The sequence below is a fragment of the Embiotoca jacksoni genome, unplaced genomic scaffold (assembly GCF_022577435.1).
Source record: "Embiotoca jacksoni isolate LCO1_2020_lvr unplaced genomic scaffold, fEmbJac1.0.p SCAF_10, whole genome shotgun sequence".
NCBI lineage: Eukaryota > Metazoa > Chordata > Actinopteri > Embiotocidae > Embiotoca > Embiotoca jacksoni.
Genome location: NW_027185230.1, coordinates 10,324,256 through 10,336,528, shown reverse-complemented (window position 1 = coordinate 10,336,528; position 12,273 = coordinate 10,324,256). Strand labels below are relative to the sequence as shown.

Genomic DNA, 12,273 nt, shown 5'->3' with positions numbered 1-12,273 from the left:
TTCAAGGTTTTTAAAGAAATAGTGTGATATTTTGGGAAATAAATCTATTCACCAGGGCATGATCAGCTTAGCTTAGCATAAAGACTGGAAACAAAGGGAAACAGCTAGCATGGTTATGTCCAAATGAAAAAAAATCCACCAATCAACACCCGTCAATTGGCCAAAATGTTTGCCGCAATATTTTTAAATATTTTGCCATAGAAATGTTACATTTTTGAAAAAGAAAAAAAAACAACAAAAGATATTAATTTTCCCACATTCCTGTTTCATAGCATTTAAATTCAGTTATTTAAGCTCCATTATCTCATTCACTGGGTTTAGTATATTACCTAAAAAAAGATCAAAGCTAAATCTTAGATTATACTGTAGAACAAAATGTAACAAAACTAGTCCATCGAAAAGCTAACCAGCTAATCAGTGACCTTTAACGCCGGTGGATTTTTATTTGGTTTAATGTCGTTAAGCTGACTTCAAATAACATATTTTATTGATTTAATTCATGATTGTTTTTTTTTTTAAAGTAGCTCCTTTGTGCAAATGGTCAAGAAAGCTGAATCAGGGCGTATTTTCTTTTCTTTCCCTCCGTTTCCAATCTTTATGCCAGACTGACCATTTCCAGACTTTAGCATCGTGCCGAGTGTTCGGTCATGATAAAGTTATTGATCTTCTCGTAGACGGCGAATAAGTGTATTGTCCCAAAACGTTTTCTCTAAAGCACCCTTGGATCTGCAACAGCAAGCAAATAAATATATTTACAAAGAGCAGGAACGCAGACGGTGTCATTAGTTGAAGAATTTATAAATAGAAAATCTGACAAAGGGAAACACTAAGGAGATGGTCGTGTAAGCCAGTCAAGGTTATAGAGACGGTACCTATCTGTAGATATTTAATCCAACAAACCTTCACATACCTTTGTATTTAAACAGATTTTTTTTTTTTTTTGCCATTTGCGGAAACTTTCGTGTTATTTGAACTTTTACTAGACAATAATTCAAATGTGCGTTGTGTCTTTAATATTAAAAAATAAAATATATGCTAAAAAAAAAAACATAAGGAGAAAAATTTATTTCAGTAATTTCTGTGTTCTATTGTAATGTTTTGACTTTGCATGATCAACACAAGATTGCCTCATACTTCAATCTTATTGAGTGTCAAAACTAGTTTTTTTTTGTTTGTTTTAGTCATCAAAACCACAGAAATACCAGCTGATTCTTAAATATGGTGAACTTAATAGTAACAAATTGTGTTTGTTTTGATGTCTGAAATTAGAATCCTCTTGAACAGAATATATACATGTTTTTTAAAAAGAGTTTGCATCTCATTGTTTTACCCGGGGCCATAAATAGAAGTATTGCTAAGTATCTTAACTACGAATTAAAAAAAGTAGTATAAAAATGTAGAGCATTAACTACCACCAGCATTCTGTAGAAGCATTGGTCTATAGGTAATACAAAATGTACAAAATAAATGTGCTGCAAAACAACCCGAATGTTTCAGAAACACGTATAAATAAAAGTACAGATGGTCATCCGACACGGCGGATGGACCTGTCAATCGAAATGTGACGAGCACCCGATCCACCCGCCCCGGCCCGGCCCCGCCCACTAAACCACCACGGCCCCGCCCACTAAACCCACCCCAGCCCCGCCCACTAAATCTACCCAGCTTCCTCGATATCGGAACAAAAAAGGTACACATTCTGTTTCTAAGGCATTTTGTACACGAGCTAACGAGAAAGACATAAGTCACCGTACGTTTCCCTTCACGTTTTTTTTTTTTTTTTTTTTTTTTTTTTTTGGAGGACCACCCCCCCCCCTCGATCAATACTTGAGCCACGGGTGAGCTGCGATGGAGGCCTTGCTGCGGTCTCCGTAGTCGTAAAGCAACTCTTCGCCCTCGTCGACGTCCCGAGAAGCGACGAGGATGAGGTGAGGGACACCGTTGATGTCGTGGAGTTTGGTTTGGCAGTTCCCGTTTTTACTGTGATTTATCAGCCGACCCATTCGACCGGTTTCTTTTGTGGCGTCAACACTGTCGGGAACCAAAAAAAACATTCACGTCGGTCAAAGAAAACGTTCTACGAAACAGCTTTGACATTTTACAATTGAATCCAAGGACAAAAGGTCATCATTTCATTGATAAAAAGGGGGAAGTGCTTGGTTGGACCTACCAGTATGTTTTGCAGACGTACTGGAAGTAGTACATGTAGCAGCCGGTGGCCGGGTTCTGGGCGTACTCGGCCTCCCTCTGCTTGGCGTCGGTGATCTCCAGCAGGTCTCCGTGATACTCCACCACGTAATCACCTTTCTGGAAACCTCGAGTGGCGAACACCGCTCTGCCCTTTCCTTCTATATGCTGCACCTGCAACGACAACAAAAAAGCAACGCACACCCGTCACGTAATAAACCCCGATACTTCGTCAACACGTCGTCTGTGTGTGTGTGTGTGTGTGTGTGTGTGTGTGTGTGTGTGTGTGTGTGTGTGTGAGAGCTGATTTGTTGACGTTAGATGTTTGAAATTGAAGAAAACTCCGCGTACCTCCATTCCTTCCTCTATTCCGTTGATGATGAGGTCGTCTATGAGCTTCTTTTGTTCACACTGGGAACAGACGAGAACGTGACATTACTTTATAAGAGACACAGTACATCCAAAACATCTACATTGACAAGATGCACATGAGCAACAGCTGGGAGAAGAAACTCCCCTTCAACAGGAAGAAAAGCATCCAACAGCAGGAAGGAAAAACTCCTTTTAACAGGAAGAAATACCTCCAACAGTAGGAAGGAAAAACTCCCCTTTAACTGGAATAAAAACCTCCAACAGCAGGAAGGAAAAACCAACAACAACAGGAAGGAAAAATTCCCCTTTAACTGGAAGAAAAACATCCAACAGCAGGAAGGAAAAACTCCCTTTAAGTGGAAGAAAAACCAACAACAACAGGAAGGGAAAAACTCCCCTTTAACAGGAAGAAAAACATCCAACAGCAGGAAGGAAAAACTCAATTTAACAGGAAGAAAAACCTCCAACAGCAGGAAGGAAAAACTCCCTTTAACAGGAAGAAAAACATCCAACAGCAGGAAGGAAAAACTCCCTTTAACAGGAAGAGAAACATCCAACAGCAGGAAGGAAAAACTCCCCATTAACAGGAAGAAAAACATCCAACAGCAGGAAGGAAAAACTCCCCATTAACAGGAAGAAGATCCAGTAAGACCGACACTTATCCTACTTTCCTGTCTCTCTGTTTATCCATCTCATCTGTTGTCGTATAAAATAAATCTAACGTCTTCTTACCTTGAGCTCAGCGTTACTTTTCCTGGTGCTCCGTCTGATTGGAAAGAAGTCTGTAACTTTTTGGTTTTGGGAGTTTTTCCTGCCGGTCCTGCAGTGAAAAAAAAAAGAAAATAAAACAAACTTTTACAACTCTTCCAACAACAATCAACGCAGCATTACACACACCGTTTTAACACAGGAGGCGCTCGGACCTCCTCGTGTCCTCGCCGTTACAGCGTTTTGTTTGGCGTCTAAACTCTGACCTGATCGCTCCCTGCGAGGAAACGTCGAGCTCATCTGAGCAGGAAGTGAAGAGCGAAGACATCGTGTTCTCCCACAGAAGAAGCTGGATTCAGAGCCTGAACTCACGTAGCTACTGGAGGTGTGTGTATTTGTGTGTGTGTGTGTGGAAGCAAATAAATAAGCAGAGCACTGACTGCTGTCAGAGCACCGCCATGATTAAATTATGGAAATGTCACTGCACCCTCCTGATTAAAAGGGTGTCGGTGAGTCACGTGAGGAGAGATGCAATCTGTTCATCAAACAGATCAATCATTCAATCATCAATCATTTGTCAACTTTGTCAAGAAAAAAAACAAGAATTTGATGGTTTAATGATCTCAGATTTGAAAATGTACTGCTTTTCCTTTCTTAAATGATCATAAACTAAATATTTTTGGAGTTTTTTTGGACTGTTGGTCAGATGAAACAAGATATTAAATGTTGTAACCTTCGTCATGGGCATTTTTTTTTTTCAATATTTATAGTGTTTTCTTATGTTCCAGTTATGCGGCTCTTCTCCTGTGGAAGCAGCTCAAAGTCTCTTTGCTGTTCACTTTCTCTGGGTTTGTTTGCGCTTTTTGTTTTAATATTTTATGTGCTTGTAAAATGGATCATGACCACATTCACATGGTGATTTCACAACGGAATTGAATTTTATAGACCAAATGGGTAATCGATTAATTGGGGGGGAGGGGAACAAAAAAAAAATGGGTGGATTAATGAATGATGAAAAGCATAGCGACAGACTTGAATTTCCAAAATTATGTTGCAAGGCACCTCAAAATCTAATTACCTGTGGTGTAAAAACCAGGTTTCTACGACGTGTTTTTCTTGACTGAAATCTGTGTCCTCCTAATCAAGCCGATAAGCTCATTAATTACAAGCTTGTCGTCACTTTTACCTCATTATTATGCACATTTTCGCACAAAGTTGCCTCTAAATTTAATCAGATCGTTTGCTCCAAATGGGTTTGTATGATGCCCTCGTTCCCGAGTGCCTGCAGAGTCACAGCCTGACAACAGACGTGTAACTGTGATGTCAGGACATTAAAAACCAGGTTGTGCGTACATTCTCCGTGTGGGCTTCTTCCCGATGACCTTGGCCCGGGCTCCTCTCCTCTGGAGGCCGCGGAGGGCGCCGCCGTTGCTGTTGTTGTTGTTGTTGCTGTTGTGGTGGAGGGGAGCGTGAGATAAGCTGTTCCCGAGGGGCAGGAGGAGGTCGGGAGGGGAGCGGAGGCAAGTGGGAGCGCAGTGGAGCTGCAGAGGTGACGGCTGTTCATCTGACCAGCAGGGTGAACGCTGGCTGTAGCTGCCGGCCGCCGAGTCCGCCGGCGCGGCGCTGACGGTGCTCGTCGGCCTGCCTGTGAGGAAGAAGGAGATACTGCAAACTACGGCGTAATGCGTTGACGTGCAACCACTGATCTGTTCTCCTGCGGGTGTTTAGCGACTCCTCGGCTGGAGGTGGCGCTGTGGAGCAGCAGCGGGGACACTCACCCTCCCCCTGCAGGGAGCTAACCGGAGAGCCCCGCCCCTCCTGCGTCAGCCGGATGGTCGTCTTCTCATCGTGAACTGCTGATATGGACTTGGTGCAGCTGAACACGGTGACCGAGTGGCTGTTGCATACAATTTCCTGTGAAAGCAGGGAGAACATTTATTGAGTTTATTAGTGTCTTGGATTTATTTCACCACCTCCAGTACATTTATTTCTATTTATTATATTTCTGTATCTCTGTTAGCGATGCTTCTTTCTCTCCTGTTGTCTTATGTTTCTTGGACAGAAATATGGACGTTGTTTCTGGGTCAGGCAAGTGAGGCCAATGAGGAAGTGCCAAAAGGTGTAATACTACCAAGGGCCACTAGGGGCTGGCTTTAAAAAAAAAGCTTTGATACCATTGACGACATAATGAAATTACTTTTCTTGAAATCCCAGATTTTGGTTGGACTTATTTGGAAAATGCATTGTTGAAAGTACACAACTATATGAAATATATGATCTAAATCTAGTTGTTTTTAGGTATTCTAGAGCAGAAAAATGTATGTATTATATCTTTAAATTTAACAATCCTGTTGTATTTATACTTCTGTACATATTTGTTTACTATCTACTTATTTAGTGTTTTACACAATTACTTATTTGCTATTTACTTATGTACATATTTACTTACTTACTTATATACATATTTATTATTTACTCATACATATATTTACTTATTTACTATTTCCATATGTACTTATTTACTATTGACATATTTACTTATTCACTATTACTTATATACACATATACTTATTTACGACGTACTTATTTAAATATTCACTTATTTGTACTTATTTGCTGACACGTTTCGCCCTAATAAACCTGTCCTCCAGTCCGGTACTGGATGAATTTCGCTCCTTTCCCCCGCGGTGGTGTGGGTGGGTCCCGGGAGAGGAACCACGCTGGATCCACACCCACATCCACCCTCGGGACAGCCCACCAGTCCCTTTAAACCCACAGACCAGGCAGAGACAGGCCTCCCGGACCATCCTGTCCTGTCTGAATTCACTCCAACTAAGACACGCGGCTGCTTTTAGACGATAAATCCCCTTTGAAACTACAAACGTGTGCGTGTTTTGGTGTCTTCAGACAGCAGAGATGTTGTTGTGTCTCAGCTGAAGCCACATGTAGCAGCATTGTGAGCTAACGTTAGCTCCGTCCGACAGACGGGCTCCTCTGAAGCTGCCGTAACTGATTTAATTTACTGGGAACATAAACATCCGCAGATAAAAGAGTTAATCTGCCTCTAACAGGCGGAGTCATTCAACCTCATCTGGCTCTCTTTAACCCGTTTGGCTCCTCGACACGCGAACTTACCCGATTCATGTCCGACTTGTTTTCGTGGCTCCTCGGTGCTCGTTTGGAGGTAAATAAAACAAACAACCCGGAGGTCGATCGGAGGCTGACGTCGCCCCGCTCCTCCAGGCAGCGTCCTCCACACACGGCGGCCGCTTCCACGGTCACTGCGGTGCCCTTCTGCTGCGTTCAGACTGCCAGCAGCTCAACCGATGCAGCCTCCGCACCTCCGCTCCGCCATCTTTCTCCCTGCGTGGAAATGAAAGAGAAGAGGCGGATCAACAGCGCCCCCTGCAGGCGGCCAGCGACAGCAGCCCCTGTGCGTTACAGTCATCAGCCGTTCTTCTATTTTTTTTTATTTTTTTTTTTGTATTCTTTTGTACATTTTTTCTTATTTTCTTTTTTATACATTTATTTATTATTTTTTTTTAACCAACACTTTCTTAATTTTTAATTTGATCAACCAACATTTCAACCCTTTTTTAAAAAAAATTATCATTTAACTAACCCAACATTTTAAACCTTTCTTTTATTTATTTATTTTTTATATAAAAAAAAAATTAAAAAAAATTAAAAAAAAGCTGTCAAAATGGTGCGACCTTCAGGCTGCGAGTGTTACAGCTCGAGTTTTTAATTTTGTATCCATAGCTGCTGTTTTTTTTTAATCATTTTCAAAATTAAACATTTTGTCCCACTAACACTGAGTTTATGTTTAATTATCTAACAAGTCACACGTATTTAAAAAAAAAAATAAAAAAAAAAAATGGTCATTTCTGTTTAATCTGTAACATAAATAAAATAAAATCTTATACTCGACCGCCAAGCGACATTCATAAATCCAAGTAATCGGGTACAAAAATCAAGATCTAACTATATATTCATGCTTTTCATTGTTTTATTTCAGTTTCCGTGGCCCTGTTGACTAAAATCTGGTTTGGACTCCTTCCCTCTGTTTCCAGACTCTCCAGTCTTGGAAGACAAAGGGCACAAATTAACCTTATGGCAATTTAAACTCTGCACTCTTTCCACTGTTCAGCAGAAATTACACTCCAGTTAACCATCACATTTTCACAAACAATGTCTCACAGACAGTCACTTGTGTGCAAATGATTTTAAGCTAAATGCCAGGTTCACTGTGTAAAAAGCAACAAAGGACATGACGTCTGGCCTGATATTTGCCTGAACACTTATTGTTTCATGAGAAACAGTTGAGCTTTTGTGCAGTTGACTCTACAAAGCCTTGTAAAGTTGGAAGGTCACATAAATGCTGCAAAAGAAATCAAACTCCAACTTTGATTATTTATTTTCCAGCAAAATAACAAATCCCCCATAGAAATACCAAAGATGCATGAAGATAACAATGATTAAAAGTCAGGAGTCCAGACTTTGATCTACTCCACAATCTGTGACAGGAATTGCAAACTATTGTTGAGTCACTCTGTGTTTACACGCACTCAAGGGAACCGGTTGTTCAGTCAGTTGACACAGAAAATGAGTGTGATTACAGCTGGAGGTTCACGATGAGAGTAGCTGCACTTTGCTTTGTAAGTTGTTGATTTTATTCACTTCACATTGACATGAAGAGCTTCTCTAAAATTGAATTACATCCGATGTTGCATAAAATAATTGCTTCCCATTTTCAGGTGTGTTACTGCATGTGCAGGAGCATGAGTTAGTTACTCAAATTCTGTTTATTAATCCAGTTTCTTTCCTCCTCCTCCACCTTCTGCTCCCTGTTGTCTGAACCGCCTCTTTATTGTCTCTCCTTCTGAGGGATTTTTTTTTTGGCAATTATAGTTGTTTGGAATTTTTTGTTAAAGCTAAAAGAATGAAAAACAAGCACACATGACCTGTTTTATTATGATCTTAGCTGTGTTTCATATTCATAAATGTAAAATTTGGTAAAAAAAGAAAAGCATCTCCTTCATCGTTTCCGTAGAGCAGCACTTACAGACAGAAGGATATCAAAAACCAGGGTAAATTCATGGGCTTTTGTTTTTGTATATTTATTTAACTTTATTTTGTTGCTTTGTTTATTTTCTTTATGCTGTTTTTTATATTAATATGTGTGTGTACTCTGTGCATTCATGCCTCTTTAAAGAAAAGTAATAAATTACATATTCTAACTCCTCTTTTTTGTATGTTGATGTCTATATGATTTTTTTTTTTTTTTTTTAAATCCTTTTCTTTTTATTCTCTTGCTTCAAGTGTAAAAAAGAAACACTCTAAGGCTGTTTGTAATATTTACCCAGTAAATAATGGGAAATATTATAAACGCAATTCATTTTATTTTTCATGATTAAATATACATCATTTTTATGCATATCCTGGCTACAGCCCTGGTATAGCAAGTTCAATAATATGTTTTGCTTCTCAAGCACTTTTGAAATACAGTGCTACAAAGTGCTTTACATCGGAAAAATTCAGATAAAACAATTCAGTTCAATAAAACGAAATCAGCCAATGTACATTTTTGTTCAGTCAATTAAAGGAAGAAGACGGAAGGGGAAGAGGAAGAAGACGACGAAGAAGAAAACCTCCCCGGCGTCACTTCCGGCCGAGACCTGGCAGGGTCACGTGATGTGGTATTAGCTCGCTGACTCTGCTATGTTTGCAGTTTGCGCGAACGTTTTAAAAAATGCTAAATTTCCGGCTCGTACCGGTGTGTTGTCGTCGAGGGACGCTCCGCGGCCGCTCAGAGACCCGCTTCAACCGCCGCTGCTCGAAGAACCGGACCGCGAAGACGGCGGCCGTCTCGGCCTGCGCGTCACGTGACCCGCATGCGGCGGAGCGTTTGATAAAAAGATGGCGTGAGCGCGGCGGAGCGGAGAGGACAACAAACCCCGCACTGCCGAGCGCCGCCGACCGCGAGCCCGCAGCGGCCGTTCAACCGTCAAGTAAGTTTCACCCGCGCCCCGGGGGCCGCTCGCCTCGCGCCGGCGTCGCTTCTCCGCCGGCGGAAACTCAAAAACGTGTCGTCGCGCGGTGAAACTCGACGGATACGTTTTTATAAGTTGGTGTTTGTGTGTGTTTTTTTTTTTTAGCTCGTCTGCCGTTGACGCTGCTCGTTGCTAACGTTAAGCTAGCGGCGAGCAATGACACGGTGCGCCGTCGAACAACATGACAACAATGTGAGGGGGTCGTTTAGCTCGCTGCTCCGGCGTTTAGCTGCTTTGGGGAGCCGGCCAGAGAGAGACACAGAGAGAGAGAGGGGGGGGAAGGAAGGAAGGAAGGAAGGAAGGACCGTACTGTCGGAAACGGAGGTGTTTTAAAACTCCGCGTTGGAGCCCCGAGTTTTAATTAATAACGTCATTTATCGGCGGCTCGTTATCAACTTCAAGCAGCGCCGACGTAAGACGCGGAGATAATAATAATAAAAAACAACAACAACAACAACAACTCTTCACTGCGACGTGAACAAAATCAACAGCCCGATATTATTTCCACCAAATAGCCCCGACGTCGACGCTGCAGCGACAGCGGAGGGAGATTTCTGATCATTTTTTTTTAATCGTTATTAATTTGTACGTAATGACCGAGCGGGTGAAGGAAAACAGCCTGAACAGTCCGGTAGGTTCGTGGATTGCATCACTTGCTCTAACAACACACATGTCGCACATCCAGTGGTGAAATATAACCGTGTACATGTACCCAACCTCTGTACCCAAGTTCAAATTTTGAGGTACTTTTACTTGAGTATTTCCATTTGTTTTATAATCCCACTCCACTTGCATCTCGGTGGTAAATCTTGTACTTTCCACCACATTTGTCGGGACGGCTTTAGTTGCTGTTCAGGTTACAGATTTTCATACAATTTCTCTCAGGTTAAAAAAAAACAACAACATGTCTCACCAAAGTTGGTGATTTTAAATTTCAAGAGTGTTTGTGTGAAACTGAAGCCTACAATGTTCCTCCGTGCGCTGAGCTTGATTTCGATAAACCTTCTCGGATATGCTGCTTTTCTAATATCATTTGCTTTCCAACTATTTGTTGACACCACAAAAAAAGATGAAACGATTTCGTGGAATTTATTGAGTTTCTGTGGAATAAACAAAACTTGACAGGATAAAGTAGTCAGACTTAACTAAAGCACTGAAATGTACATGAACGCATCAGGAATATTAATCCAAAAACATCAACAGTAAAACAGACAAAGTGCAATTTCTGTACATTTTACTGATAATACTTACAAGTATAGTTTTTTTTTTAAATGCAAGACTTTTACTTGTACTGGAGTATTTTCAGTGTAGTATTTGGACTTTTACTTTAAGTAAAATACCTGAATACTTCTTCCACCACTTCTTGCCATATCATGATATGATCCCAAATCTATGACGATATCTAGTTTCATATCAAGATACAATTAAAATATCGATATATTGCCCAGCTCTAGGTCAGGGTCTTCCCAGGTTTCAGGAGGGAGTAGGTGCTGTGGTTGGCAGTTATTTGACTCAAAACTATGCATTTTAATATTGGACTATTACCATTAAAATATTAATTTACAAATGCAGCGACTTCCACAAGACTACTAATCACCAAACATTGTAAGAAAAAAAAAAATAAAGCTTATAATGAGGCTGTGCACCTGCAGGAAAACCATTTAGGTGTTATGTTAGCAAAAATGTTCCTTAAAATTAGTCACAACAAAAACACGTGAGCATCAGGGAATAAATACATAAAGACATTTAACACAAAAAAAGAAAAGAAAGAAAAGGAGTTTAAAAAAAAAAAAAAAAAAAAAAAAAAGTCTCCACGGTTAACAACATTTTGCCAAAAGCTTATGTTTGAATTTCTGTCTGAAAATGAGCTCCAGGTTAGTTTCGGTGCGACTTCTCACTCGCGTGAATGCGCAAGTGTCTCTCAGCTGCCCCGGTTCGTGTTCAAAGCTAGCACCGATTAGCCGCGTCACTCCCGGTGGTCTAACCGGGGCCTGCCGGAGCCGCGCGCGCGCGCGCGCGTGCGACAGCGATTAGCCGGTGCTCATCCTCCGCGTCGATCACCGAAAACACACCGCTATAAGCACCGCGTCCTGTAAGCCGTAAATAATGAGGTTGCTAGCCGGCCGAGCTAGCCAGGAGTCGAGGGGGAGGGAGGAGGGCAGGGGGGGGGGGGGGGGGGGAGCTACGTGGAGTCGGAGGGAGCAGGAAGTGGAGAGCCGAGGCATCGCAAACACGTGTCTTGTTTTGGGTCACTTTGGAGCCGAAGCCTCGGAGCACACCGGTGCGCGCACGCTGCCGGCACCCGTGGACATCTGTAACTCCGGCGTTGTTTAGTGTTACCCGGGAGAGACTTTTCAGTTTCTCCTCTCGGTGTTTAGCGTTTCATTTTTGTGTCCCTCTGCGGTGAGTTTGAAGTCTAAAATCGTCTTCGTAACTCGCTCACATCAGTGTGAAACAACATTGACTGTTTGTTTAAGTTAAACGACACACGTTTGGTCTTTTTTTTTTTTTTTTTTTTTTAATCACGAAACTGAAACTGATTTAGTGGTTTATTATTCGGCTTTGTTTATCGCATTGCATGGTTTGTGTGATTCTACACGTGCTTTACATTTGGGGCTGTTTTTTTTTTTCAAATTCTAATGTTCTTTTATTTACATCTTCTAATTCCTGTGGTTTTTTTTTGGTCACATGACTGTGTTGCGTTTCCTTTGTAAACAGAGCCGGTTGTATCTGCTTACTTTTGAATATTTTAAATAACATTTAAAATTATTGATATGCTTTTGGATGTTACCAACATCAGGACTATGTAAATTATTCAATCAGAGATGAGTCCTTTTTTTTTTTCTTCTTCTTCTGGTAAAACTGTACTAAAACTGACTTTATTTAGGTAAGGTAGTTACTTTATTAATCCCAGAGGGGAATTTTTTTTGGGGGGGAAATCAAGCAGTTTGAC

The 12,273-nt window shown here is 41.2% G+C and overlaps 1 protein-coding gene across 1 annotated transcript; it reads right to left on the bottom strand.

Annotated features, from left to right (window-relative positions):
• Window positions 1–1,630: 1,630 nt before the first annotated feature.
• Window positions 1,631–6,639, bottom strand: kmt5aa (lysine methyltransferase 5Aa). The gene is made up of 7 exons (XM_069165591.1): window positions 6,403–6,639; window positions 5,046–5,181; window positions 4,621–4,912; window positions 3,292–3,379; window positions 2,539–2,598; window positions 2,171–2,361; window positions 1,631–2,031 (listed from the first exon to the last, which is right to left on the bottom strand). Exons 1-7 carry the CDS (start codon window positions 6,409–6,411, stop codon window positions 1,821–1,823), a joined length of 987 nt encoding a protein of 328 aa, XP_069021692.1. The 5' UTR covers window positions 6,412–6,639; the 3' UTR covers window positions 1,631–1,820.
• Between the last annotated feature and the right edge of the window lie 5,634 nt (window positions 6,640–12,273).

What these genes read in the sequence shown, in the direction of transcription:
- kmt5aa (XM_069165591.1), bottom strand. An exon ending in AAAGTAACGCTGAGCTCAAG is followed by an intron (nt 2,599 to 3,291) that starts GTAAGAAGACGT and finishes GTCTGTTCCCAG; the next exon opens with TGTGAACAAAAGAAGCTCAT. An exon ending in TACGTCTGCAAAACATACTG is followed by an intron (nt 2,032 to 2,170) that starts GTAGGTCCAACC and finishes GGTTCCCGACAG; the next exon opens with TGTTGACGCCACAAAAGAAA.